General features: G+C 42.1%; 1 protein-coding gene, 1 long non-coding RNA gene and 2 gene segments (V, D, J or C); 3 read left to right on the top strand and 1 right to left on the bottom strand.

Moving 5' to 3' along the window:
- The window catches only part of LOC118214346 (NACHT, LRR and PYD domains-containing protein 3-like), a 211,193-nt gene that overhangs the window by 60,080 nt on the left and 125,022 nt on the right, over window positions 1-26,091 (top strand). The gene's annotated exons all lie outside the window — the stretch shown is intronic.
- On the top strand, window positions 1,869-2,479 carry LOC118214127. The segment is given in 2 exon segments: window positions 1,869-1,920; window positions 2,108-2,479. Coding segments are annotated over 2 exon segments (363 nt in total).
- On the bottom strand, window positions 7,425-19,158 carry LOC118214126. The segment is given in 2 exon segments: window positions 7,425-7,951; window positions 19,021-19,158. Coding segments are annotated over 2 exon segments (372 nt in total).
- Window positions 15,867-16,219, top strand: LOC118214129. Its single transcript, XR_004762583.1, has 2 exons — window positions 15,867-15,907; window positions 16,099-16,219. It is a non-coding gene; the product is annotated as an uncharacterized LOC118214129 (long non-coding RNA).

Below are 26,091 nucleotides of genomic sequence, written 5' to 3' on the forward strand. Positions count from 1 at the left end.
TACAAATATTTATCTGCATAGATCAATGTGATTGACATCCATTCTCATTTTTTTCTTTTTCAGGATCAATGGCAGATAAAGTTCTGACTCAGGATCCAGCAGCTCGGTCTGTTCAGCTGGGAGACACTGTCTCTATCAGCTGTACAGCCAGTGAGAGTGTTTACCACTCCGGTGTTAACAAGGACTTACTCAGCTGGTACCTGCAGAAACCTGGTCAGGCTCCTAAACTTCTGATTTATCAGGCCACAACTCGCCAGACTGGGATTCCTGATCGTTTCAGTGGGAGTGGATCTGGGACTCAGTTCACATTGAAAATCACTGGAGTCCAGGCTGAAGATGCAGGAGATTATTACTGTCAACAGCCCTTTGCACCAATCACACAGTGTTAGAGAGCCGTACAAAAACCTCCCTCAGTCAGACTGCACAGAGACTGCACTGCTGCAGCTGGGACCTACTGCAGGTGCTGAGGGGGGAGGCATTGATCTGGAACACTGAGCAATGGTAGATTATTTTAAATATGTTCATACTCTCAAATCAATACAATTACCATATATATTAATATATTTCAGAGTATCCAAACTTTTAATTAGGAATACAATGTCGAAGAATTTCCAATGACTTCGCTTTTTAATCTCTCCCTGGCCAATAGACATGTGTTGTTCTGAAGCAGTGCTTTGACATAAAATATCACATTTCTAAATGAATTGATAGTTAATAATTTTAACACAGGATGGCACAGAGCTCAGCAGCAGTGAACTGCAGGCAGTCCAGCACAGTGGAGTCGCTCAGTCCAGAGCTCTCCCAGCACACCTTACACAGGCTGCTGCTACACACCCTGACCAATCAGAGAGCTCCACTGCTGCTTCTGATCCGATCCTCCAACCCCGTAAGAAAGGAGCACAGACTACAGTCTGACAGCACCGCTGACCAATCCGGTGAGCCGCTGTGCAGAAGGGATCATATCATTATCTGTGAGGTCACCACAGGAGGGAGGGAGGGACTCCTTCAGCTCAGTCGTCCCTTTCTCTCTGAGGAAAAGCGATTCCTCTGGGTGACTGTGTGCCTGCAGTCTGCCTGTGCCAGCTGCGCAGTGTGAGCTCCCAGATTCAGTGGCTGCGCTGCTCAGCTGGCTGAGAGCTAAATGAGAATTAGCGGCTGCTGGCTGCACACGGGGAAGAGCAGGATTTTCTGAGCTCTCCAGGACTGATGGAGGAATTACAGTTCAGCACCTATATGAGGGTAAATCATTGTTTGAAAATGAAATACATTTTTGTAAGGTTAAGTCAGTTTTCCCAATATTTAAACACAAGCATCTTCATCGCTAGTTGTCAAAATGCAATTGCATTAAATTCATAGAAGAAAGATGGTCTTCTGAGTGAAATCAGGGAATATTAAAATTAATATTGTATTTCACTTTTCATAAATTTTATATGGATATACTGTGACTGAATTATTCCCTCTGCAACACTGATGTCCCTGACTTTCCAAACTCCAATAAAGAAACTACAATCATAACATGCAACGTGAATTCATTCAACAAATATTTTACACAATGATAAGACATATTCAGCCTGACTGTCTTCACCACTTCTGCTTATAAAATCATACATAACCAAAACAAAAATTGTAATATTGACATTTGATTGCTTGACTGAGTTAAAACATCAGTGACGCGAGCACGTGTCCCAGCCCTCTACAGACCCACTGCTGTTCACACATCAGAGCCCCTCTAACTGTGTGTGACAGGATTTGTATAGAGGAAGGGGCTTTGCATACCTGTCCTGCCTCACTGCTCCACACACTTTAAGACCCCCAGTGCTGATCAGTGACTGTCCAGTCCTTTCACAGCCACTGACACAGGCAGCATTATGATGATGTCATTCTATCTATTGCTGGTGATGCTGGGACTCCTTGCACAGGGTAAGATAGATGGATCCATTTTAACTTGGAATTTTGGTTGTAGTTCACATTATCTTTGCTTACTTAAAAAAAAATATATATATTTTTAACATGAGTTACCAGTGTTGTCAAAATTGCAAGAATATTGCATGTTTATCTGCATAGATTAATGTGAATTGACATCCATTTTCATTATTTTCTCTTTCAGGATCAGTGGCAGATACAGTCCTGACTCAGTCTCCAGTAGCTCAGTCTGTTCAGCCTGGAGACACTGTCTCTATCAGCTGTACAGCCAGTGAGGATTTGAGCAACTGGCTCCAGTGGTACCTGCAGAAACCTGGTCAGGCTCCTAAACTTCTGATTTATGATGGCACAGCTCGCCAGACTGGGATTCCTGATCGTTTCAGTGGGAGTGGATCTGGGACTCAGTTCACGCTGAAAATCACTGGAGTCCAGGCTGAAGATGCAGGAGATTATTACTGTCAGCAGGACGAGAGCTTCCCGTTCACACAGTGTTAGAGAGCCGTACAAAAACCTCCCTCAGTCAGACTGCACAGAGACTGCACTGCAGCTGGGACCTACTGCAGGTGTTGAGGGGGGAGGCACCGATCTGGAACACTGAGCAATGGGAGATTAGTATAAATATATTCATACTTTCAAATCAAAACAATTACCAAAGATATTAATATATTTCAGAGTATCCAAACTTTAAATTATGAATGTAATGTTGAATAATTTCCAGTAACTATGCTTCATAATCTCTCCTTGGCCAACAGACATGTGTTGTTCTGAAGCAGTGCTCTGACATAAAATATAACATTTCTAAACTCTTTGATAGTTAATGATTTTAACACAGGATGGCACAGAGCCCAGCAGCAGTGAACTGCAGGCAGACCAGCACAGTGGAGTCGCTCAGTCCAGAGCTCTCCCAGCACACCTTACACAGGCTGCTGCTACACACCCTGACCAATCAGAGAGCTCCACTGCTGCTTCTGATCCGATCCTCCAACCCCGTAATAAAGGAGCACAAGCTACAGTCTGACAGCACCGCTGACCAATCCTGTGAGCTGCTGTGCAGAAGGGATCATATCATTATCTGTGAGGTCACCACAGGAGGGAGGGAGGGACTCCTTCAGCTCAGTCGTCCCTTTCTCTCTGAGGAAAAGCGATTCCTCTGGGTGACTGTGTGCCTGCAGTCTGCCTGTGCCAGCTGCGCAGTGTGAGCTCCCAGATTCAGTGGCTGCGCTGCTCAGCTGGCTGAGAGCTAAATGAGAATTAGCGGCTGCTGGCTGCACACGGGGAAGAGCAGGATTTTCTGAGCTCTCCAGGACTGATGGAGGAATTACAGTTTAGCACCTATATGAGGATAAATCTTCGTTTGAAACATGAAATACATTTTTGTAAGGTTAAGTCAGTTTCCCCAATATTTGAACACAAGCATCTTCATTACTAGTATTCTAAAATGCAACTCCATTAAATTCAAAGAAAGAAGGTTTTCTGAGTGAAATTAGGGAATATTCATTGTAATCTTGTATTTCACTTTTCTTAAATTTAAGATAGATATACTGCACCTTAATTATTCCCTGCGCCTGACAGATGTCCCTGAATCCCCAGACTCCCATAAAGAAACTACAATCATAACATGCAAGGTGGATTTATTCAACACATATTTTACACAATGATAAGCCATATTCAGCCTTCCTGTCTTCACCAGTTATGCTTATAAAATCAGAAATAACAAATCCAAAAATAGTAATATTGACATTTAATCGTTTAACATGATAAAAAAAGCACCTGTCCCAGCCCTCTACAGACCCACTGCTGTTCACACATCAGAGCTCCTCTAACTGTGTGTGACAGGATTTGTATAGAGGAAGGGGCTTTGCATACCTGTCCTGCCTCACTGCTCCACACACTTTAAGACCCCCAGCACTGATCAGTGATCGTCCATTCCTTTCACAGACACTGACACAGGCAGCGTTATGATGATGTCAGTCTATCTACTGCTGGTGATGCTGGGACTCCTTGTACAGGGTAAGAAAGATGGTTCCATTTTAACATGGAATTTTGGATGTAGTTTACATTTTCTTTTCTTACTTTAAAAAAATAATTATTATTTTTAACAAGAGTTACCAGTGTTGCCAAAATTGCCAGAATAATGCATATTACTTACAAAGATTTATCTGCATAGATTAACGTGAATTGACATCCATTTTCATTTTGTTCTATTTCAGGATCAATGGCAGATATAATCCTGACTCAGTCTCCAGCAGCTCGGTCTGTTCAGCCTGGAGACACTGTCTCTATCAGCTGTACAGCCAGTGAGAGCGTTTACCACTCTGTTTTTAGCGAGAGCTTTCTCAGCTGGTACCTGCAGAAACCTGGTCAGGCTCCTAAACTTCTGATATATGAAGCCACAACTCGACAATCTGAGATTCCTGATCGTTTCAGTGGGAGTGGATCTGGGACTCAGTTCACACTGAAAATCACTGGAGTCCAGGCTGAAGATGCAGGAGATTATTACTGTCAGCAGGGCTTGAGCGAACCGTTCACACAGTGATAGAGAGCCGTACAAAAACCTCCCTCAATCAGACTGCACAGAGACTGCACTGCTGCAGCTGGGACCTACTGCAGGTGCTGAGGGGGGAGGCACTGGTCTGGGACAGCAGTACTGTCAACTGGGCTGTAGGGGGCGATAACGATCTACAGCTCTGAACAAACACCTCTCTGTGCTGAAGAGGAGCTGCTCTGTGTCACACACACTGAATCCATAGCAGAGCTGCAGCTGAACCACACACACTTCTGTACCACAACATCACAGGCATCACACAGTACATCAGCTCACAAGCAGCAATCATCTCCATATTGCTCTGGAGTTCAGACTAATGCAGAGGATGTGTACATTCTCCCAGAGCTGGAATGAGTGGGGTTTCAAATGAATTGCTTCCCGAAACGGTATTATGACTATGTATTCAATACATACATGATAATTTATTATTAATGGTGCGTCTATTCTGGTGAAATCCTGGTTTCATCGCAGCCGTGCTGGGCTGAATCACAGTATCAGATTTCACTGTTATCTGAGATATCATTTCTATCATTTGCATTATTATCATTTCAGTAATAATGTGTGAAAAATTGTCATGGTGTAATAGAATCGCACAATCAAATGAATACGAAGCATTTTTCCTACGGTGTTATCCAAGCTTTAATGTATCAAATATTATTATTATTCATCACCGTTTGAGAATTTTACTTCAGACAAAACAGCATGCACATAATTCCATAACAAATTCTCATTATATAAGATTAGAGATTTTTTTAAGTTGACATATATCGAGCAGTTGCACAAGCATCCATCATATTTCAGGCATGGATTCAGTGCTGGATTAGTATTACCAGAACACGTTTGAGTTCAGTGAGAAAAAGTAGCATTGTGTGCATAAAATATTTAAACAGCGGGTATGTAAAGCCAGCAGACATATCTGATTCACGCAGAATTAAAATCATAAATACCAGTAAAGCAGTCATGATGGAGTACCTCTCCTTGTTCAGCGAGAGATGAGAGTGATCTGCCTGTGTGACTACAGGACACATAAGGGGCCTTTCACACACCATACAGACTGTGATAACTGCATCACTCCCTTTATAACCCACTGAGTTACTGCTGTAATTTAGTAAAATAAATGTAATGATTTAGCTCAAAGATGAATGATGAACAAGAAATTCGCTTTGCTATCATGTTGCTATAATGTTTCCTAATTTCACTCATTTTCAGTTTTTAAATCGCATGATAAAAAGCATGACTAATACAGAGGAAGTGTACATTCTCCCAGAGGTGGAATGAGTGGGATTTCCAATTAATTGTTTCCAGAAAGGTATTATGAGTTTGTATTCAAAACATACACAATAATTTATGTTATTAAAGGTGTTTCTTTTCACATCGGATCCAGGTTTAAGAACAGCTGTGCTGGACTGAATCATAGTTTTTTTTAAATAACATTTTAAAAATATTTTTCTTGGTCACATTTACATGTCAGTTACAAGTTATCCTATCTAATATACTTCTCTGCTTGCACCACCAATGAATACCTTCTGTGGTGACACTGATGAATCAGAAGTTAAAGAATGGACACAACCCACCATTCTCATCAGAATTTTACATGAAATAATTCAGTGTGCAAGCACGTTTGAGAAGTGGAGGTAATCGGGTAAAATGTCTCACTTCAGCAAGTTCCTATTGAGAAATGAAGTTGACTGAAACCAAAATAATTGAAGCTATTGATTATATTATAATATAGAATATAATATAACATCTGCAAGTTGTGTTTGCCTGCAAAATGCAAATAGCTAATATCAGCTTTTGGTTAGAATAAATTATGTGCTTTAAATATTTATGATACAAGAACACATTTTTATTAGCTCATCTTTGTGTTTAAATGTATCACATAATATCTTGCTTGTTTCTGTATGGATGGAATACGGCTTTAAGTTCCTCCACACATCTGAAATCTCTAATCTGAGATTCATGCTGACGCAGGTGTGAGGTACAGCCCCTCCCTTTCTCACCTCACTACAGAAATGAGTCCTCCACCTCCTCATGTTCAAACATCTGTTTCCGCTGTGGGGGTATTTTGGGCTGAGAAACTGCAAGCTGAGGGTGAGGGGAGTTAAACTGAGATTTGCATACGCGGGGTAGGAGGGGGAGTGAAACTCAGATTTGCATACGCAGGGCAGGGCAGGAGGGGGAATGTAACTGAGATTTGCATACACGGGGTAGGAGGGGGAGTGAAACTCAGATTTGAATGTGCAGGGCAGGGGGGGAATGAAACTCAGATTTGAATACGCAGGGCGGGGCAGGCTAGTTCTGCTGGTCCCTCAGTGGGACTGGCCCAAACTGGGAACAGGGCGCCGCTGTGCCCAGGTGTCTGGGCCGTCCCCAGGGGCTCAGCGTGAGTCGAGCGCACTTCCTGCCACACAGGACTGCTCTGAGCGCGCTCACACATCACTGCTCCTCTCAGCAGGACTCCAGAGCTGGGCCTGCCCCTCCCTGACTGATTCCGCATCGCTCACTTCACACACAGCCTCTCAGCACTATGGAGCCCACTATAAACACCTGCATTGTCGACTTTAAGTATGTAGTGGACCCATAGTCTTTGCTTAATTATGGTTTTATTGATATGGTCTTTTTATAATTTTATTTGGTTATAGTACATCTTGTAATTAATTATAATCATATTGCCCGTGAAAAGAAAATTCTATAAAAATACATTGTAAAGATTCAGGAATAATTGTCTATTTACAATTAAACTACTGACTGTAAATATTTTAATACATATTTTTTCATTGCCATTCATTTGAATTATTGGGTGTGTTGTAAAAATATGTTCAGTGGTTTGAGGATAATTCTGATTTCATCCGAGAATGGGCTGACTTGGTGGAATCCTTGCAGACTTTGCACAAAAACAAGTGGATCACCAGGAGCACCAAAGTCAATTTTTAATAATCACAGCCAGTCAAAACAGTATCTGTTCAAAGAATCTTTATTATGTAATAGTTGAGTTTAATCTAACAGCTATCGCCAAAATCACACAAACACAAGTAAGGAGGCGTGCGTGTGCAAGTTTGTTGAGCAGCACAAGCAGAGCACATGTGAGACATTAGCAGTAAAAGCTCAGGCTGGAGGAGGGGATTCACACACAGACTGAGCTCAGTGTTTCAGCAGTAAGGGGCAGAGGGGCTGAGAGCAGGACGGGGTAAAAACAGTGAGATCAGAGGGTGTGAGCTGCCCCCCCCCCCAGGCCTACTCAAAACACTGGTCCCTCCTCAGCGTCTGAGAGGGGGTGGACTGGGACCCCTGCGTGGCCTCGCAGGTCAGCGACTCCGCCTTCTTCCAGGCGTCCGCGCTGAGGGTCAGGGAGCTGCTCCAGCTGTACAGGCCGTCCTGCCCCAGGACCCCGGCGCTCCCGGCCACGCCCGAGCTGACGTCGGCACCGTCCACCTTCCAGCGCAGGGCCCAGTCCGAGGGGAAGCCCCGGTTGGCCAGACACACCAGTGTGGCCTTTCCCTGCTGCCTCAGCTCCTCCCGGGAGGGGGGCAGGACTGTGAGGGCGGGGACTGTGTCACCTGGGAGACACGGCAGAGACAGTGAGGTCAGACAGTGGACACGCCCCCTCCCATGTGTCAATCATTCTGTCCTTGCCATGAGACGTGAATGTCATACAGAAGTTATCACTTGTAACTCATTTGCAGTGTTGGAAGAGAATTTATCCCAATTTGCCTTAAATTATACAAGATAAAGTATATTGACATTATTAAAGGTTCTGTTTGCTTGCATTCCATTATTATCAGAACGTATGACTGCACTTTACAATGATAAACTTCTTCAACACAACCAGAACTGCTTCTAGTGCATTTACTTTCAATTTACTCCACTTTTGCAGCTTGAACTGTCGATCATTTCAGTACGACAGACCCAAAAAAATTCGCAGAACATCTTGCAAAAGAATGGATACATAATGATGTTTACGCGGAAAACCTACAGAATGAACCACATTTTACGAGGTTCCCGTTGTGTTCCTTCACGTGTATGAACTGAACGCGCACTCCAACAGCAATAAAGAATTTTCATGAAACTTTTACATTAAGTTTTCAAAAGAATTGTAAATATGTTCATTGCATTGGAAATTCCTCGCTTTTTATTTATTTATTTATTTTTTTAATCAAACCAATATACCGTAGACTAGAAAATGTTATTGCAGCGGACTACAGAACATATGTCTGCAATGTAACAAAAATTTTCATATAATAATGCGATCGTAAATGAAAATTAAAATAAACAAAAATCTGGATGAATAAAAAGATCGGATTTCATAACCAACACAAACGACAAAGGTATGAAGTAGCTACGATCCAATTTTATTTTAAAGTGTGAAAAATAAATAACTCAGATGAAATCTCTTTAATTTTTTATATTTAGTGTTAGGTGGACAACACTATTTTATTCCACATTTCTGAGAAAGAGATGTTGCAGACTGTGCCATAAATTACATTCTCCTACAGAGCCGCCGTGATCCCGCCGACGGCAAGGGAGCCAATGCAATTTAATTTAGTTCACCTCGAGCGCAAAATAGAAAAGTTATTGCATTACGGCCATCTAAACATCAATACGATAAAGACAGACTGTCCGAAGTAAAATGGGCTAGAATAAAAAAGTATTTGAAATCATTTGACAATCTAACTATAACATTAATTTTTTTTAATTCACGCATCTCCAGAATTACAATTTTGATTCACGACATCAAACGTCGGAAAATTACAGAATATTAAAAAAAGAAGGCAAAAACATCGACAGTAAGGGATGTGGAAGAGAATTACTTACGTCCAACTGACAGTTTTGTGCCGCCACCGAAAGTGACCCACAGTGATACAGACTCATTCACCCGCCGTACAAAAACCTCTCACTCAAGAGACACAGCCGTCCGTTGGTTTTTACGACTTCACGCAGCTTTTCAAATGTATCAAAGATTCGCTTGTAAAAAATTAGTTCCGTGTACTTCTATTTGTATGTATCCGACGCAAATGTATCGTGCTCTTTTGAACTTTTCACATGCATATCTTTTATTTTATTTCTAGTTCAACTTCAGTGACTGATTCACCCGGCAGAAAATAGAATGTGGAACGTAAAATGCAACAACCCGCAGAAACTTAATGTAAAATAAAATGAATGTATCGAAACAGATCGAATCTTCTAATATTTTTTGCGGAAAATATTGAAAAGCCTTGTTTGTATAGCAACTTACTGCCGACTTCCAATTTGGTCCCGCCACCGAAAGTCCAACACAGTGATTCAGTCTGATTAACTGGCTGCACAAAAACCTGCCTGTTGTGCACACTGCTTACACGTCAGACATGTGTAGCGCTAGGAGGTCCCCTGCTGGAGAATCATGGAACGACAATTAAGATGATGTTCGGAAAGCTGATCAACACACGTTGTGAAAATGCAACTGCAATAAATTCAGAGAAAGATGGTATTTCGAGTGAAATCAGGGAACATTCATATAAATATTTTATTTCACATTTCATAAATTCCGAATGGGCGCACTGCAATGGAATAAAACCCAGTGTCTGACTGATGTCCTTTCTGATCTCCAATGAAGAACATGCAATGTGAATTTGTTCAACACACATTTTACTCAATAATAAGTCATATTCAACAACCCTGTCTTCATCAGTTAAACTTCTAAAACCATATGGTACAATGCCAAAAATAGTAATATTGACATTTGAGTGTTTAACAGGGTAAAAACAGCACATGTCCCAGCCCTCTGTAGACCCACTGCTGTTCACACATCAGAGCTCCTCTAACTGTGTGTGACAGAATTTGTATAGAGGAAGGGGCTTTGCATACCTGTCCTGCCTCACTGCTCCACACACTTTAAGACCCTCAGTGCTGATCAGTGACTGTCCAGTCCTTTCACAGACACTGACACAGGCAGCGTTATGATGATGTCATACTTTGTACTGCTGGTGATGCTGGGACTCCTTGTGCAGGGTGAGAAAGATGGATCCATTTTAATTTGGAATTTTGGTTATAGTTCACATTATCTTTGCTTACATTTCAAAACATAAATGTTTATACAGGAGTTCCCATTGTTGGCTTCTCAAAATTGCCAGAAAATTGCATGTTGCTTACCAATATTTATCAGATTTGATTAACGTGCATTGACATCCATTCCAATTGTTTGAGTTTCAGAATCAATGGCAGATAAAGTTCTGACTCAGGATCCAGCAGCTCGGTCTTTTCAGCAGGGAGACACTGTCTCTATCAGCTGTACAGCCAGTGAGAGTGTGAGCAGCTATCTCCACTGGTACCTGCAGAAACCTGGTCAGGCTCCTAAACTTCTGATTTATGGTGCCACAACTCGCCAGACTGGGATTCCTGATCGTTTCAGTGGGAGTGGATCTGGGACTCAGTTCACACTGAAAATCACTGGAGTCCAGGCTGAAGATGCAGGAGATTATTACTGTCAGAGTGCACGTCTCATCAGTGGTGGCTTGGTGTTCACACAGTGATAGAGCCGTACAAAAACCTTCCTCAGTCAGACTGCACAGAGACTGCACTGCTGCAGCTGGGACATACTGCAGGTGCTGAGCGGGGAGGCACTGGTCTGTGACCTAGAGGGGCTCTGCTCAAATTCTGAGCAGATTTGTGCATTAATAACTGTCATAATCTAATATTTTATACAATTGCTTTAAATGTTAATGTGAGCAGATCAAACGCCTTCCTCTTAAAATCCATTTTAATTATATAAGCATAAACCTTTCATTAACAGAATACACTTGAGATAATGGAGCTTATACGCTTGAGATATCAGTACTTTGTAAACACAAGGACAACATGCACAGATTTAAGAATAGACTGGAGTGTTGAAATACTTTTTTTTTTTTTTAATATTTGAGATTTTTCCAGGGGTAAATTATAATTAACGATCTAAACAGATTTTTTGCACACTGGTCAATGTTACCTTAATTTTGATGATGAGACACAGAAACATTCTGGGATAATTCCTTTCCTGTAGTTGCTCAGGCTCTTTGGAAATGAATACCGAATTCCAATGAGCTACCGGATACAGGGCATTCAGAGATGAGAGTGGCTCTCACACCCCCCAGCAGTGTTCCTCCTGCTCTTTCCCAAACTCCAAACTCCGCTCCATCTTCTGCACTGACTTCACTTTCACCCTTGGTTGTGAAAAAACTGATACATCATAGATTATCTTGCTCATTCATTTGCATGTATGTACAGTAGGTGTGACGGAGGAGTGTGGCACAGTGGGTAAGGAACTGCGCTTGTAACCGAAAGGTCACAGGTTCGATTCCCGGGTAAGGACACTGCCGTGGTACCCTTGAGCAAGGTACTTAACCTGCATTGCTTCAGTATATATCCAGCTGTATAAATGGATACAATGTAAAATGCTATGTAAAAAGTTGTGTAAGTCGCTCTGGATAAGAGCGTCTGCTAAATGCCTCTAATGTAATGTAATGTAATGTGTGAGCAACAGCGTTGTTCTGAAGTATTGCCATGATTTACAATAGGAGGAATTTTCATGCTTACTGAAGACTAATTTAAGTTTAATTTTGGACAAATTTGAGTAAGTAATGCAGGATTGACCCTGTGCTCCCTTCCAAATTTTTAAGTAATCAGCATTCTGTGGCTATAGAAGACACCACTATTGGTTTAACTTCAAAGCATGGCACAATCTGCCATTACAATGTGTGACCACAGGGAGGAGACAGAGAGTGCTGTTTTGCTCCTGATATAGAAGCACTGCAGTATGATGAGGGAGAGGAAACTACAGGGCCCTGGTTCATAAAGCAGGGTTACTGAGTTTGCCGGGTAAGTGCGCTGAGTAAAACCCGGAACCGTCCAAAATATGGCACATGGACTGAAGTAAAAAGAGCTGCTCCAGGGTTTACTCAGGACCGATATCCAGTTAATTCAGTGACCCTGCTTTGTGTAAAAACCCCCAGGCTGGTATAACATGTAGACCTGACTGGTACAGTTTGAAGCAACACCACAATGGAGTAGTCTGTCTATATATGCAGAACATGATGTACAGCGCCCCCCGTACATGTAACTGAGTGATCTGCAGTGTGCGGAAAGAAGTGGCTGCTGGGAGAATGTGCATTATGGGAGATGTATTTTCTCTGTGATTTCACAAAAGTGATGCGGGGCATTGAATAAATGGATATGGAAGGCATGACATAATGAATATGATATCAGATAGAAAAAAAAGAAATCAGAGATGAAACAATGTTCATAGTGACAAAAGGAAAAGCTCACTTTGACAATGTTTTAGTTCACATTCTTTTCACAAGAATATACGACATTTGAATCATTTCCCATGCATGCATGATATCACTAAATGTTTTATTTCTGACACCAAAATATATATCAAAACAAACAATACTGACATTTATTAAATACACATTTTCCGGAATTTAGGTCAATATGCTGAGACTCCTTACCATTTATGGATCCATGAAAGTGCAATCTACTTTCAGATATAATTCACTTAATGCAGACAATAAATATGTTGTCTGGGTAAAAACATCAGTGAATAGAGCACGTGTCCCAGCCCTCTATAGACCCACTGCTGTTCACACATCAGAGCTCCTCTAACTGTGTGTGACAGGATTTGTATAGAGGAAGGGGCTTTGCATACCTGTCCTGCCTCACTGCTCCACACACATTAAGACCCCCAGCACTGATCAGTGACTGTCCAGTCCTTTCAGAGACACTGACACAGGCAGCATTATGATGATGTCAGTCTATCTACTGCTGGTGATGCTGGGACTCCTTCTACAAGGTGAGAAAGATGGATCCATTTTAATTTGGAATTTTGGTTATAGTTCACATTTTCTTTGCTTACTTTTAAAAAAATAATTAATTTTAACAAGTGTTACAGGTGTTCTCTCGTCAAAACTGCCAGAAAATTGAATGTTGCTTATCAATATTGATCTGCTTTGATTAATGTGTATTAACATCCATTCCAATTTTTTGTGTTTTCAGAATCAATGGCAGATATAGTTCTGACTCAGGACCCAGCAGCTCGGTCTGTTCAGCTGGGAGACACTGTCTCTATCAGCTGTACAGCCAGTGAGAGTGTTTAACACTCCAGTGTTAACAAGGACTTACTCAGCTGGTACCTGCAGAAACCTGGTCAGGCTCCTAAACTTCTGATTTATTATGCCACAACTCGCCAGACTGGGATTCCTGATCGTTTCAGTGGGAGTGGATCTGGGACTCAGTACACACTGAAAATCACTGGAGTCCAGGCTGAAGATGCAGGAGATTATTACTGTCTGCAGGGCTATAGCTATCCGCTCACACAGTGATAGAGAGCCGTACAAAAACCTCCCTCAGTCAGACTGCACAGAGACTGCACTGCTGCAGCTGGGACCTACTGCAGGTGCTGAGGGGGGAGGCACTGATCTGTGACCCTGAGGGGCTCTGCTCAAATTCTGAGCTGTTTTATGCATTAATAACTCTCATATTCTGATATTTAATAAAATTTATCTTAATGTTAATGTGAGCAAATTCAAAACCTTTCACTTAAGATCCATTTGAATTATATTAGCATAAACCTTTCATTTAAGGAATACACTTGAGATACTGGCACTTACACACTTGAGATATCAGTACTTTGTAAACTCAAAGAAAAGATGCACAGATTTAACTAAAGAATGGAGTGGTGAATTTCTATTCAATTACATTTACTGGACCAGAGGTGGGACTCAACATGCACAAGTCAAATATCTTGAATGTAATAGTTTTTTTTTTTTTTTTTACATATTTGAGGTTTTTCCAGGGGTAAATTATAATTAATGATCTAAACATATCTTTTGCAGACTGGTCAATGTTACCTTAATTTTGATAATGAGACCCAGAAACATTCTAGGCTAATTCTTTTCCTCAATTCTTTGGAAATTAATACCGAATTCCAATGAGCTACCGGCTACAGGGCATTCAGAGATGAGAGTGACTCTCACACCCCCCAGCAGTGTTCCTCCTGCTCTTTCCCAAACTCCAAACTCAGCTCCATCTTCTGCACTGACTTCACTTTCACCCTTGGCTGTGGAAAAACTGATACATCATAGGAAATCTCGCTCATTCATTTGCATGGATGTACAATAGGTGTGAGCAAAAGCATTGTTCTTAAGTTTCGCAATGATTTACAATAGGAGGAATTTTCATGCTTACTGATGACTAATTTAACTTACATTTTAGCCAAATTTGAATAAGTAATGCAGGTTTGACCCTGTGCTGCCTTCTAACTTTTCAAGTAAACAGCATACTATGGCTGTAGAGGACACCACTATGGGATGAGCTTCTATGCAAGGCACAAGCTGCCATTACACTGTCTGACCACTGGGAGGAAACAGAGAGTGCTGTGTTGCTCCTGATATAAAAGCACTGCAGTATGATGACAGAGAGGAAACTACAGGGCCCTGGTTCATAAAGCAGGATTACTGAGTTTGCCGGGTAAGTGCACTGAGTAAAACCCGGAACCATCCAAAATATGGCACATGGACTGAAGTAAAAAGAGCTGCTCCAGGGTTTACTCAGGACCGTTATCCAATTAATTCAGTAATCCTGCGTTGTGGAAATAAACCCCAGGCTGGAATAACATGTAGACCTGACCGGTGCAGTTTGAAGCAACACCACAATGGAGTAGTCTGCCTGTATATGCTGAACAGGATGTACAGTGCCCCCCGTACATGTAACTGAGTGATCTGCAGTGGGGGAAAAGAAGTGGTTGCTGGTAGAATGTGCATTATGGGAGATGTATATTCCCTGTGCTTTCACAAAAGTGATGCGAGGCATTGAATAAATGAATATGTATGGCATGACAATAAATATGATATCAGATAGAAACAGAAAGAAATCAGAGATGAAACAATGTTCATAGTGACAAAAGGAAAAGCTCACTTTGACAATGTATTAGTTCACATTCTTTTCACTAGAATATACAACATTTGAATGATTTCTTGTGCATATATGATATCGCTTATTATTTTGGATACCAAAATATCTATCAGAACAAATAGAAATGTATTAAATACACATTTTCTGTAATGTTAGTGCATATGCTGATACTGCTGACCATTTATGGATCAATGAAAGTGTAATCTAATTTCAGAAATAATTCACTTTACCCAGACAGCATATTTTTTGTCTGCATTAAGACATCAGTGAATAGAGAACTTGTCCCAACCCTCTATAGACCCACTGCTGTTCACACATCAGAGCTCCTCTAACTGTGTGTGACAGGATTTGTATAGAGGAAGGGGCTTTGCATACCTGTCCTGCCTCACTGCTCCACACTTTTTAAGACCCCCAGCACTGATCAGTGACTGTCCAGTCCTTTCACAGACACTGACACAGGCAGCATTATGATGATGTCAGTCTATCTACTGCTGGTGATGCTGGGACTCCTTGTACAGGGTGAGAAAGATTGATCCATTTTAACTTCTGGTTATAGTTCACAGTTTCTTTGCTTACTTTAAAAAAATTATTATTTTTAACAAGAGTTACCAGTGTTGTCAAAATTGCCAGAATATAGCATGTTGCTTACAAATATTTATCTGCATAGATCAATGTGCATTGACATCCATTCTCATTTTTTTCTTTTTCAGAATCAAAGGCAGATAAAGTTCTGACTCAGGGTCCAGCAGCTCGGTCTGTTCAGCTGGGAGACACTGTCTCTATCAGCTGTACAGCCAGTGAGAGCATTTACTACTCCAGTGTTAACAAGGACTTACTCAGCTGGTACCTGCAGAAACCTGGTCAGGCTCCTAAACTTCTGATTTATTATGCCACAACTCGCCAGACTGGGATTCCTGATCGTTTCAGTGGGAGTGGATCTGGGACTCAGTTCACACTGAAAATCACTGGAGTCCAGGCTGAAGATGCAGGAGATTATTACTGTCAGCAGAGCGAGAGCAGGCCGCTCACACAGTGATAGAGAGCCGTACAAAAACCTCCCTCAGTCAGACTGCACAGAGACTGCACTGCTGCAGCTGGGACCTACTGCAGGTGCTGAGGGGGGAGGCACTGATCTGGGACAGCAGTACTGCCAACTGGGCTGTAGGGGGCAACAACGAGCCACAGCCCTGAATACACACCTCTCTGTGCTGAAGAGTAGCTGCTCTGTGTCACACTCACTGAACCCATAGCAGAGCTGCAGCTGATCCACACACACTTCTGTACCACAACATCACAGGCATCACACAGTACATCAGCTCACAAGCAGCAATCATCTCCATATTGCTCTGGAGTTCAAACTAATGCAGAGGATGTGTACATTCTCCCAGAGGTGGAATGAGTGGGGTTTCAAATTAATTGTTTCCAGAAAGGTATTATGAGTTCGTATTCAATACATACATGATTATTTATGTTATTAAAAGTGTTTATGTTCAGATGGGATCCTGGTTTAAGTTCATCTGTGCTGGACTGAATCATAGGATCAGATTTTTACAATTATGTTCACTTGTCTTTCTGTATTAATTCTGGTTTCAGCTTGCTCTTCCATCATACTTACCTCCATTACATTTTCCATATGCAGTATGTGCTTACATGTAGGCATAAACATTTTAAAAATATTTTTCTTGGACATATTTTTGTGCAGATGTGCCATACAGTTACTGCTTCTCCTATCTAATATACTTCTCTGCTTGCACCACCAGTGAATACCTTCGGTGGTGACACTGATGAATCATAAGTTAAAGAATGGACACATCCCACCATTCTCATCAGACTTCTACTAGAAATAATGCAGTGTGCAGGCACGTTTGAGAAGTGGAGCTAATTGGATAAAATGTCTCACTTCAGGAAGTTGCTGTTGACAAATGAAGATGACTGAAACCAAAATCAGTGAAGCAATTGACTATATTATAATATAGAATATAATATAATATCTGCAAGTTGTTTTAGCATGCAAAATGCAGATAGTAAATATGATAAACTTTTGGTTAGAATAAATTTTGTGCTTTAAATATTAATGAAACAAGAACACATTTTTGTTAGTTCATCTTTGTGTTTAAATGTATCCCATAATGTTTTAATGTCTTGCTTTTTTCTGTATGGATGGAATATGGCTTTAAGTTCCTCCACACATCTGAAATCTCTAACCTGGGATTCATGCTGACGCAGGTGTGAGGTACAGCCCCCTCCCTTTCTCACCTCAGTATAGAAATGAGTCCTCCACCTCCTCATGTTCAAACATCTGTTTTCGGTGTGGGGGGTATTTTAGGCTGAGAAACTGCGAGCTGTGGGTGAGGGGAGTGAAACTCAGATTTGAATACGCAGGGCGGGGCAGGCTAGTTCTGCTGGTCCCTCAGTGGGACTGGCCCAAACTGGGAACAGGGCGCCGCTGTGCCCAGGTGTCTGGGCCGTCCCCAGGGGCTCAGTGTGAGTCGAGCGCACTTCCTGCCGCACAGGACTGCTCTGAGCGCCCTCACACATCACTGCTCCTCTCAGCAGGGCTCCAGAGCTGGGCCTGCCCCTCCCTGACTGATTCCGCATCGCTCACACATCACTGCTCCTCTCAGCAAGGCTCCAGACCTGGGCCTGCTCCTCCCTGACTGATTTTGCATCGCTCACTTCACACACAGCCTCTCAGCACTATGGAGCCCACTATAAACACCTGCATTTATTCAATAAGAAACATCCCAATAAAATAGAGAATCACATTCTGTGTATAATTTCAAATAAAGGACTTTAAGTATGTAGTGGACCCATAGTCTTTGCTTAATTATGGTTTTATTGATATGGTCTTTTTATAATTTTATTTGGTTATAGTACATCTTGTAATTAATTATAATCATATTGCCCGTGAAAAGAAAACTCTATAAAAATACACTGTAAAGATTCAGGAATAATTGTCTATTTACAATTAAACTACTGACTATAAATATTTTAATACATATTTTTTCATTGCCATTCATTTGAATTATTGGGTGTGTCGTAAAAATATGTTCAGTGGTCTGAGGATAATTCTGATTTCATCCAAGAATGGGCTGACTTGGTGGAATCATTGAAGACTTTGCACAAAAACAAGAGGATCACCAGGAGCACCAAAGTCTATTTTTAATAATCACAGCCAGTCAAAACAATATCTGTTCAAAGAATCTTTATTATGTAATAGTTGAGTTTGATCTAACAGCTATCGCCAAAATCACACAAACACAAGTAAGGAGGCGTGCGTGTGCAAGTTTGTTGAGCAGCACAAGCAGAGCACATGTGAGACATTAGCAGTAAAAGCTCAGGCTGGAGGAGGGGATTCACACACAGACTGAGTTCAGTGTGTCAACAGTAAGGGGCAGAGGGGCTGAGAGCAGAACAGGGTAAAAACAGTGAGATCAGAGGGTGTGAGCTCCCCCCCCCCAGGCCTACTCAGAACACTGGTCCCTCCTCAGCGTCTGAGAGGGGGTGGACTGGGACCCCTGCGTGGCCTCGCAGGTCAGCGACTCCGCCTTCTTCCAGGCGTCCGCGCTGAGGGTCAGGGAGCTGCTCCAGCTGTACAGGCCGTCCTGCCCCAGGACCCCGGCCAGACACACCAGTGTGGCCTTTCCCTGCTGACTCAGCTCCTCCCGGGAGGGGGGCAGGACTGTGAGGGCGGGGACTGTGTCACCTGGGAGACACGGCAGAGACAGTGAGGTCAGACAGTTGACACGCTCCATGTGTCAATCATTCTGTTCTTGCAATGAGATGTGAATGTCGTACAGAAGTTATCACTTGTAACTAATTTGGAGTGTCTACAATATAAAGTACATTGACATCATTAAAGGTTGTGTCTGCATGCAATCCATTACTCATATCGTGTGACATAGTACTTAATGATAAAATTCTTCACCACAACCAGAACTGCTTCTAGTGCATTTACTTTCAATTTACTCCACGTTTGCAGCTTGAACTGTCGATTTTTTCCGTACCATAGACCCAAAAAAATACGCAGAATTTCTTGCAAAAGAATGGATACATAATGATATTTACGCAGAAAACCTACAGAATGAACCACATTTTACGAGGTTCCCGTTGTGTTCCTTCACGTGTATTAACTGAACGCGCACTCCAACAGCAAGAAACAATTTTCATAAAACTTTTACATTAAGTTTTCGAAAGAATTACCCATTTGGTAAATATGTTCATTGCACTGGAAATTCCTCGCTTTTTTTATTTTTTTTAATCAAACCAATATACCGTAGACTAGAGAATGTTATGACATCTGACTACAGATCATAAATCTGCAATGTAACAAAATTCTTCATATAATAATACGATCGTAATTAAAAATTAAAAATTAAAATAAACAAAATCTGATGGATTAAAACGGCCGGATTTCATAACCAACACAGACGATTAAGTCTATTAAGTAGGCCTACAGAGAAAGAGATGTTCGACTGGAAAAAGAAAAAAAAAAGGTTGCACCAGAACAATTATTTGCACTCGCACAAATGCTCCCAATTATATTTTGAGGTCGAACAGATTAAATTTCGGGAGCATATGCGACCAAAATGGTCGCAATTTCGAGCCCTGTTTGAGACATTGACAAAAATGTTAAACTATTCGAATTAAAATATGAGAGAATGTATCTAAGTGTGTCTGCCTGGTGTTTATTTGTTTTAGAGAGGCACCATATGTTTCAGATGCAGACCTAATTTTACTTAGTGTTACAATAAATAATTTTAAATCGTCCCGCTGAGATAAAGTCATTTGTTTTGGTCATGGAAATTCAGTTAAAGGTTGTGGAGAAGTCATGGAAAAGTCATTGAAAATCATTGGTGAAAAAGTGTATGAACCCTGAAAGCCAAGCTCACCAGTTTGAACTTCTACAAATGTAAAAGACAGAGAGAAAGAAAACACACAGACACACAAAAACACATGTACATACATTATTATTTCTAACTACTTCTTGTCCTCGGGAGGTCTGGTGCCTGGAGACAGAGGGGCCCTGCTGCAAGGTCTAGCAATTTAAAGTTGTACAGACTTCTAGTTATGCTAGAGAAAACTCTCCTTTATTCAGTAGAGATGATCACAACACGCTTGCTCTTCAGCCATGGTGAAATTAGCATTTTGCTGTGTTTCCCTAAGGGACAGAAATGGGGTGATCTGATGGCAATAATGAAACCAAACCCAACCACACCCACAGAACCATTTATTCTGATCGAACCAGCCTCTTTTACAACTGTACCACAGTTGTGCTAGTGCCTGGAGTCAAGAAATTAATGAAATATCCAAATTCACCAGCGCCTTGCATTGCAGCTAGTGTTTGACAGTTGTGCTTTGACTGAGAAAATAGGGCCCCATTAAACATCTAATTTAATAACACAGGCTCAACTACATGATCAAAAACAAAATTAGACAGTCCTGGAAATGAAGTAAAAGATAATCATGAAAGAAATGAATGAAAGACAAAACAAAACCATAGCTTGTCTCTCCCACATTAAAACAACCTCAGTTTGGGGAATTAGTTCTAGTTATGGCTGAACATGCCAAACTGTATGTGAATAAAATACAATCCTTGCTTTTAATTGTTGGTTTTAATAGTAAGAACAAATTTTGTTTAAATCCCAGCCATGTGTTTGAAAGAAGGGGTCCCCCTTCTCTTCCTGGTCTATGCATAATTAATTAATTATTTAATAATTAGAAAAGAATAAAAGAGAGACTTCTCTATGCCCCTTTTTATATTTTAGTTTTCAGTCGTTTCATAGGATACCACTTCCTTCCTACGTTATGATTAAAATAATGCAGAGTTTGGTTTGAGAGAGTTATGTTTGGTTATGAATTAAATGTTTGTGTTTCTGTGTTGAGAGACAGTCAGGCAGTAAATGCACAATGTTACAAGGCCAGTAGTACCACTCTTTATTCTGGTATAGGCTGACCCAGAATCTCCAACATAGTGCCTGTAGATTGAATATAGGAATGTCAAGGAATTGTAGGATATAATGGGTGCCAGAGTGAGGTCTTCTCAGGGAGCTGTTAAAGTGACCTCTAACCCCAGTGCCTGTTCTTGAGTTAATTCTGTGGCTCATCTCAGGCCAAAGCATGAACTGCACAGGGATTCTGAAGTTTCCTAGAGCCCAGAACAGGCTGAATGGTGTCTCCTTGGGCAGCGCCATCAAATGTATCACTATCTCAACAAAATAATCTCAAAGGTATCATTAACAGGAGTTCATACAGACCTTTGGAATACCTTGTTTCTCTACCTGGTCATATGTAACACCAGAAGAATGGACACACAGCTGGTTATATGTGAACAGATCACTTCCTTGTCTTTCTGCTTCTAAAGTGAATCTACAATTAACTGTATTTTGGATTGCAGTGCTGTGGGTAGTTTGTCACAGAAAACCATAACTAAAGAAATCAATTCACTGTCCTCTTTGGAAGATGTGCGTTATCATTTTGCATCTTTCCTTTTGGTGGTAGCTGTGCCAAGCATTCAACAGCTTTGCAAGTTAACTCACTGTCCACTTTGAAAGATGGCTGCTGCACTTCTGGAATGGGATTGGAGGGTTAAGCCCAGAGAAAAGATCATAGAAAAGGTAGATGGGCTCTTTGCCCCAATTCAGAGAACTTACAGAATAAGAAAAGGAGTCATTTGGGTCAGAATTACCTCTGTAGAACTGTCAGAGTTCAGTCCAGCAGGACGTCTAATTCTCAGCTCCAAAGTGCTGCAGTTGGAGAGTGTAGCACAGACATCTTCCTCAGAACACCATCAACCTTAAAATCCTCAGGTTCACTCTTCATCGCTAAACACTATCATTTGTATCATTTAACATATATTTTTATGTATATCTAATATAATTATAATATATAAACCATTCTTTGCAGACTGAACAGCTGTGACCTCACAGTGAAGTCCTGTGATATTGTGGCCTCAGCTCTCCAGTCATCAGACTCACCCCTGACAGATCTGGACCTCAGCTACAGTAACCTGGGAGATTCAGGAGTGGAGCTGCTCTGTGCTGGACTGATGAGTCCAAACTGTAAACTGCAGAGACTGGGGTGAGTAGTGCTGTGTACTGTGTGACATTAACTAAATAGCATTACTGATTATGGCCAATGTAAGGGTTTGAATTTCAGCACAGGCAAGCATAATTTCCTGACTCCATTTATTTTCAAAACCTCTAACCTGAATATTTGTGTGAATACAATTTTGCATGTCAGATTATTGGTGTGATTATCAGACTGAGGTGTGATCATATGAAATGATGGGTAGCTTGACCCTGTATCCTGGAGAGAGAGACTAGCTGCTGCTGCCAGGCATTCATCAAAGTGTTCTCTGACATTAAGATCTTAAATCCTGGGAGGTAAATATCCTGCTCACCCAGGAATCTAAAACCAACAACTATCCCTGGGATTAATCTAATTAAGATTTACCCCATTTGGATAACGAGATATATAAATATATAAATATCACAAGGCATGACCTCTGTATTATTCTATTAAATAACATTTGACTGACCCTATCAGCTATCTTAGAGGAGTTGCATATCCTGCTAGTGAAACTAACAATATGCCCAGTGAGTACCTCAGTAAGGGTGTTACCCCAAAATTTTAAGTTACTGTCGCTACCCTGGTTTTCCGAAACACAGAGTAGAGAGATCCACGTATGGGGAATGACATCCGGTCATCCAGTTGCACCAAGTCTGGCTCTGACAGCCAGTAGCGCATTCAATGCTACAGGAGACTACTGCCCTCCTGGAAGAACATATGGGACACTGCAGTGCTACTACTCTTCATATTCACTTCTCATGCGCGGCAAGCAGGGCAGTCTTGGTGGATCTCTCCACCGGGGTTACAACTGTAACCTAAAGTTCTCTTTCATCATCTCGTGTTTGAGATCCACCTATGGGGAGATATAGACAGCTCCCAGAATGCCTTATGCTGACAGCTGAGATGCTGTCAGGTCAGCAAAGGATGCCTCCTCCCCTGAGGGGAGGGTGGTGTCTGGCACATCCCATGTAGGGAAGTACTAAAGACATTCCACTGCCCAAAGCTATAGCCAGGGCCATGAACAATGTGAAGTAATAAAACCCATAGCAGATGAGGGGAGATGTGTACACCTCACACAGAGCTCACCCCCAGAAGTGAGTGGGCTACCGACCTCCTGGTGACGTTCAGGCGGTAGAACCTAGCAACAGTATCTGGAGAAACCCAGCCTGCGGCTGAATAAAAATCCTGCAAGGAGACCCCATGAATAGGGCCCACGATGCAGCCATGCCCCTCGCAGAATGAGCCCTCAGGCCCAAGGGGGGCATTATCCTCTTTGAATCATATGCCATAACAATAGTTTCCACAAGCCAGTGGGACAGCCGCTGCTTAGGGATACTTTTCCTTTGCAGGCAGGGGCCCAGGTGACTAAGAGCTGGTCACTCATTCTAAAAGCCTTAATCTTTGCCATATACTTGTGGAGAACACACACAGGACACAGCATATGCAGCTCTTCAGAGGAGAAAGGTGGTGGGTGAAAAGCGGCAAGCTCCAACTCCTCACATGTGAAAGCAGGGAAGCTTTTAGGCATAAAGGCTGCATTGAGCTTAAGAAAAAGCCTGAGCATCTTAGGGGAGAATTTTGTGCATGAGAGATGCACTGAGAGCGCATGGAGGTCACCGGCTCACTTAGCTGAGGCTAGTGCAAGCAGCAATTTTAGATCTATCTCATGTATAGGCTCAAATGGCCTTAGAGACAGAGCCTCCACTTCAGTGATAAATCCCAAGGGGAAATGAGCTTTTTAGCAACAGGCAGAGAACAGTGATTCATGAACCTGTGAATGAGGGGGTGCTGCCCCACTGCATAGTCTCTGAAACCAACATGACAAGCAGTGATAACTGCCAGGTAGACCTTAATGGTAGGAAAGGATTTCTCTTTATCCATAAAGTTCTGTGAAAAGCACAGCACGTCAGTTACAGAGCTCTGGTAAGGCACTGACTGACGAGAGGCACACCATCTTTAAAACAGCTGACACTTATGTCATAAAGTGACCTGGTGGAGGGTGCTCTCGTGCTCTGGATGGTTGCAGCCACGTGAGGGGGAAGCCCTAATGTGTTGAGGTTATGCCTCTCACGGGCCAAGCCCATAGAGCTACTCGCTCAGGGCAGGGGTGGTGTATTTCCCCGTTCACCTGAGACAGGAGGTCCGTGCGGAGCGGGAGTGTGCATGGCTGTACATAAAGGAGAGGGATAATCACTGCAGTAACATTTCCACAATCTGGGGATGGAGACAACGTTCCCCATACAGTGGGTTTCTCCTTGACAGCAGATCAGCGCTCGTGTTCAGAATTCCTGGAACATCAATCAATCAATCAAATTTTATTTGTATAGCGTATTTCACAGCAATTGTCACAATACGTTTCACAGACAACCCTGGCCTAGACCCCCACAGGAGCAAGCCTAAAGCAACATGGGTCACGCGTAACCACAGAAAGTGATGGCTGCTCCAGACCAGCAGTCTGTGGGCTAGACCATGGAGCTGGAGGGAGCGCATGCCACCTTGGTGATTTACATATGCTACCGCAGTCATTATCGCAGAGTACGAGCACATGATGTCCCCTTAGACAGGGAAGAAAATATCTGAGAGCTGTCCATATAGTTAATAGCTAAAAGAAAATTGATTCACCATGTAACCCTCCTGAGACCCCCCACCCCAGAGAGGGATGTGTCTGTCCTTTTTTTCCGTATGAAAACGATCCTGAGAGGGGTTCCCTGAGTGTAAAAGTCTGTGTTTTCCCAGTGACGCAGAGTTGCTGAGTGCTTGTGTGTCACTGTGAGACGGTGATGGAGATCGCACACAGGGCTGAGGTGGAGGGATGAAATCCACCTCATAAAGCCCCTCATTCTTAACAGCCCCAGTGGCAAAACCTGAGAGGCTGGCACCATCAGCCCCTGTAGTCTGAGGCATGTGTGATACTGTACTCTCGAGCCGGGCTTGAACTGAGAGAGACATACTCTGAGAGATAAAATGCAGTCCGCTGATAGGCAAGCTCACATGGATACAGAATATAAATCCACTCCCAAGAACGTTACACTCCAGGATGGGGAGAGATTGCTCTGAAACCAAGAGACATCAGATGCGTCAGAACTCGCTGAGTGTCCTGCACAACTCTGGGTTTTGAATTGGCAATAATCAGACAATCGTCTGTACAAGTCAGTATTCTGAGCTTCATTAGTCTTAATGGAGCCAGACCCGCCTCTACACAAATACAGAACACCCATGGACTCAGGGAAAGGCCGAAATGTAGAACTGTGTATTTGTAGCAAACACTGCGATGGGCGAAGCGGAGGAATTTTGTGTGAGGGGGATAAATGTTTACGTGGAAGAAGGCATCTTTCAGATTTACTGATGTGAAGTAGTGATGTTAAGTTAATCAATTAACTGTTAATTCTTAATAAGAATGTTGATTCATGAATTTCTATAGATTAAACATTTAAATGTCAATACACTATTTCAATGAATAACCTAATGTTGGTGATTTGATTTCAAATTAAAGAGACGTTTCTAAAAAATTTTAATTAGAGAGTCATGGTTCCCTCGACTGGCAGCATTAGTGAAACGTTATTGGTCCATTCCTGGAACATCAGTGCCATCTGAGCACGTCTTCTCAGCTGCTGGTCTCACCTTCAGCAGAC

The sequence above is a fragment of the Anguilla anguilla genome, chromosome 15 (assembly GCF_013347855.1).
Source record: "Anguilla anguilla isolate fAngAng1 chromosome 15, fAngAng1.pri, whole genome shotgun sequence".
Classification (NCBI taxonomy): domain Eukaryota; kingdom Metazoa; phylum Chordata; class Actinopteri; order Anguilliformes; family Anguillidae; genus Anguilla; species Anguilla anguilla.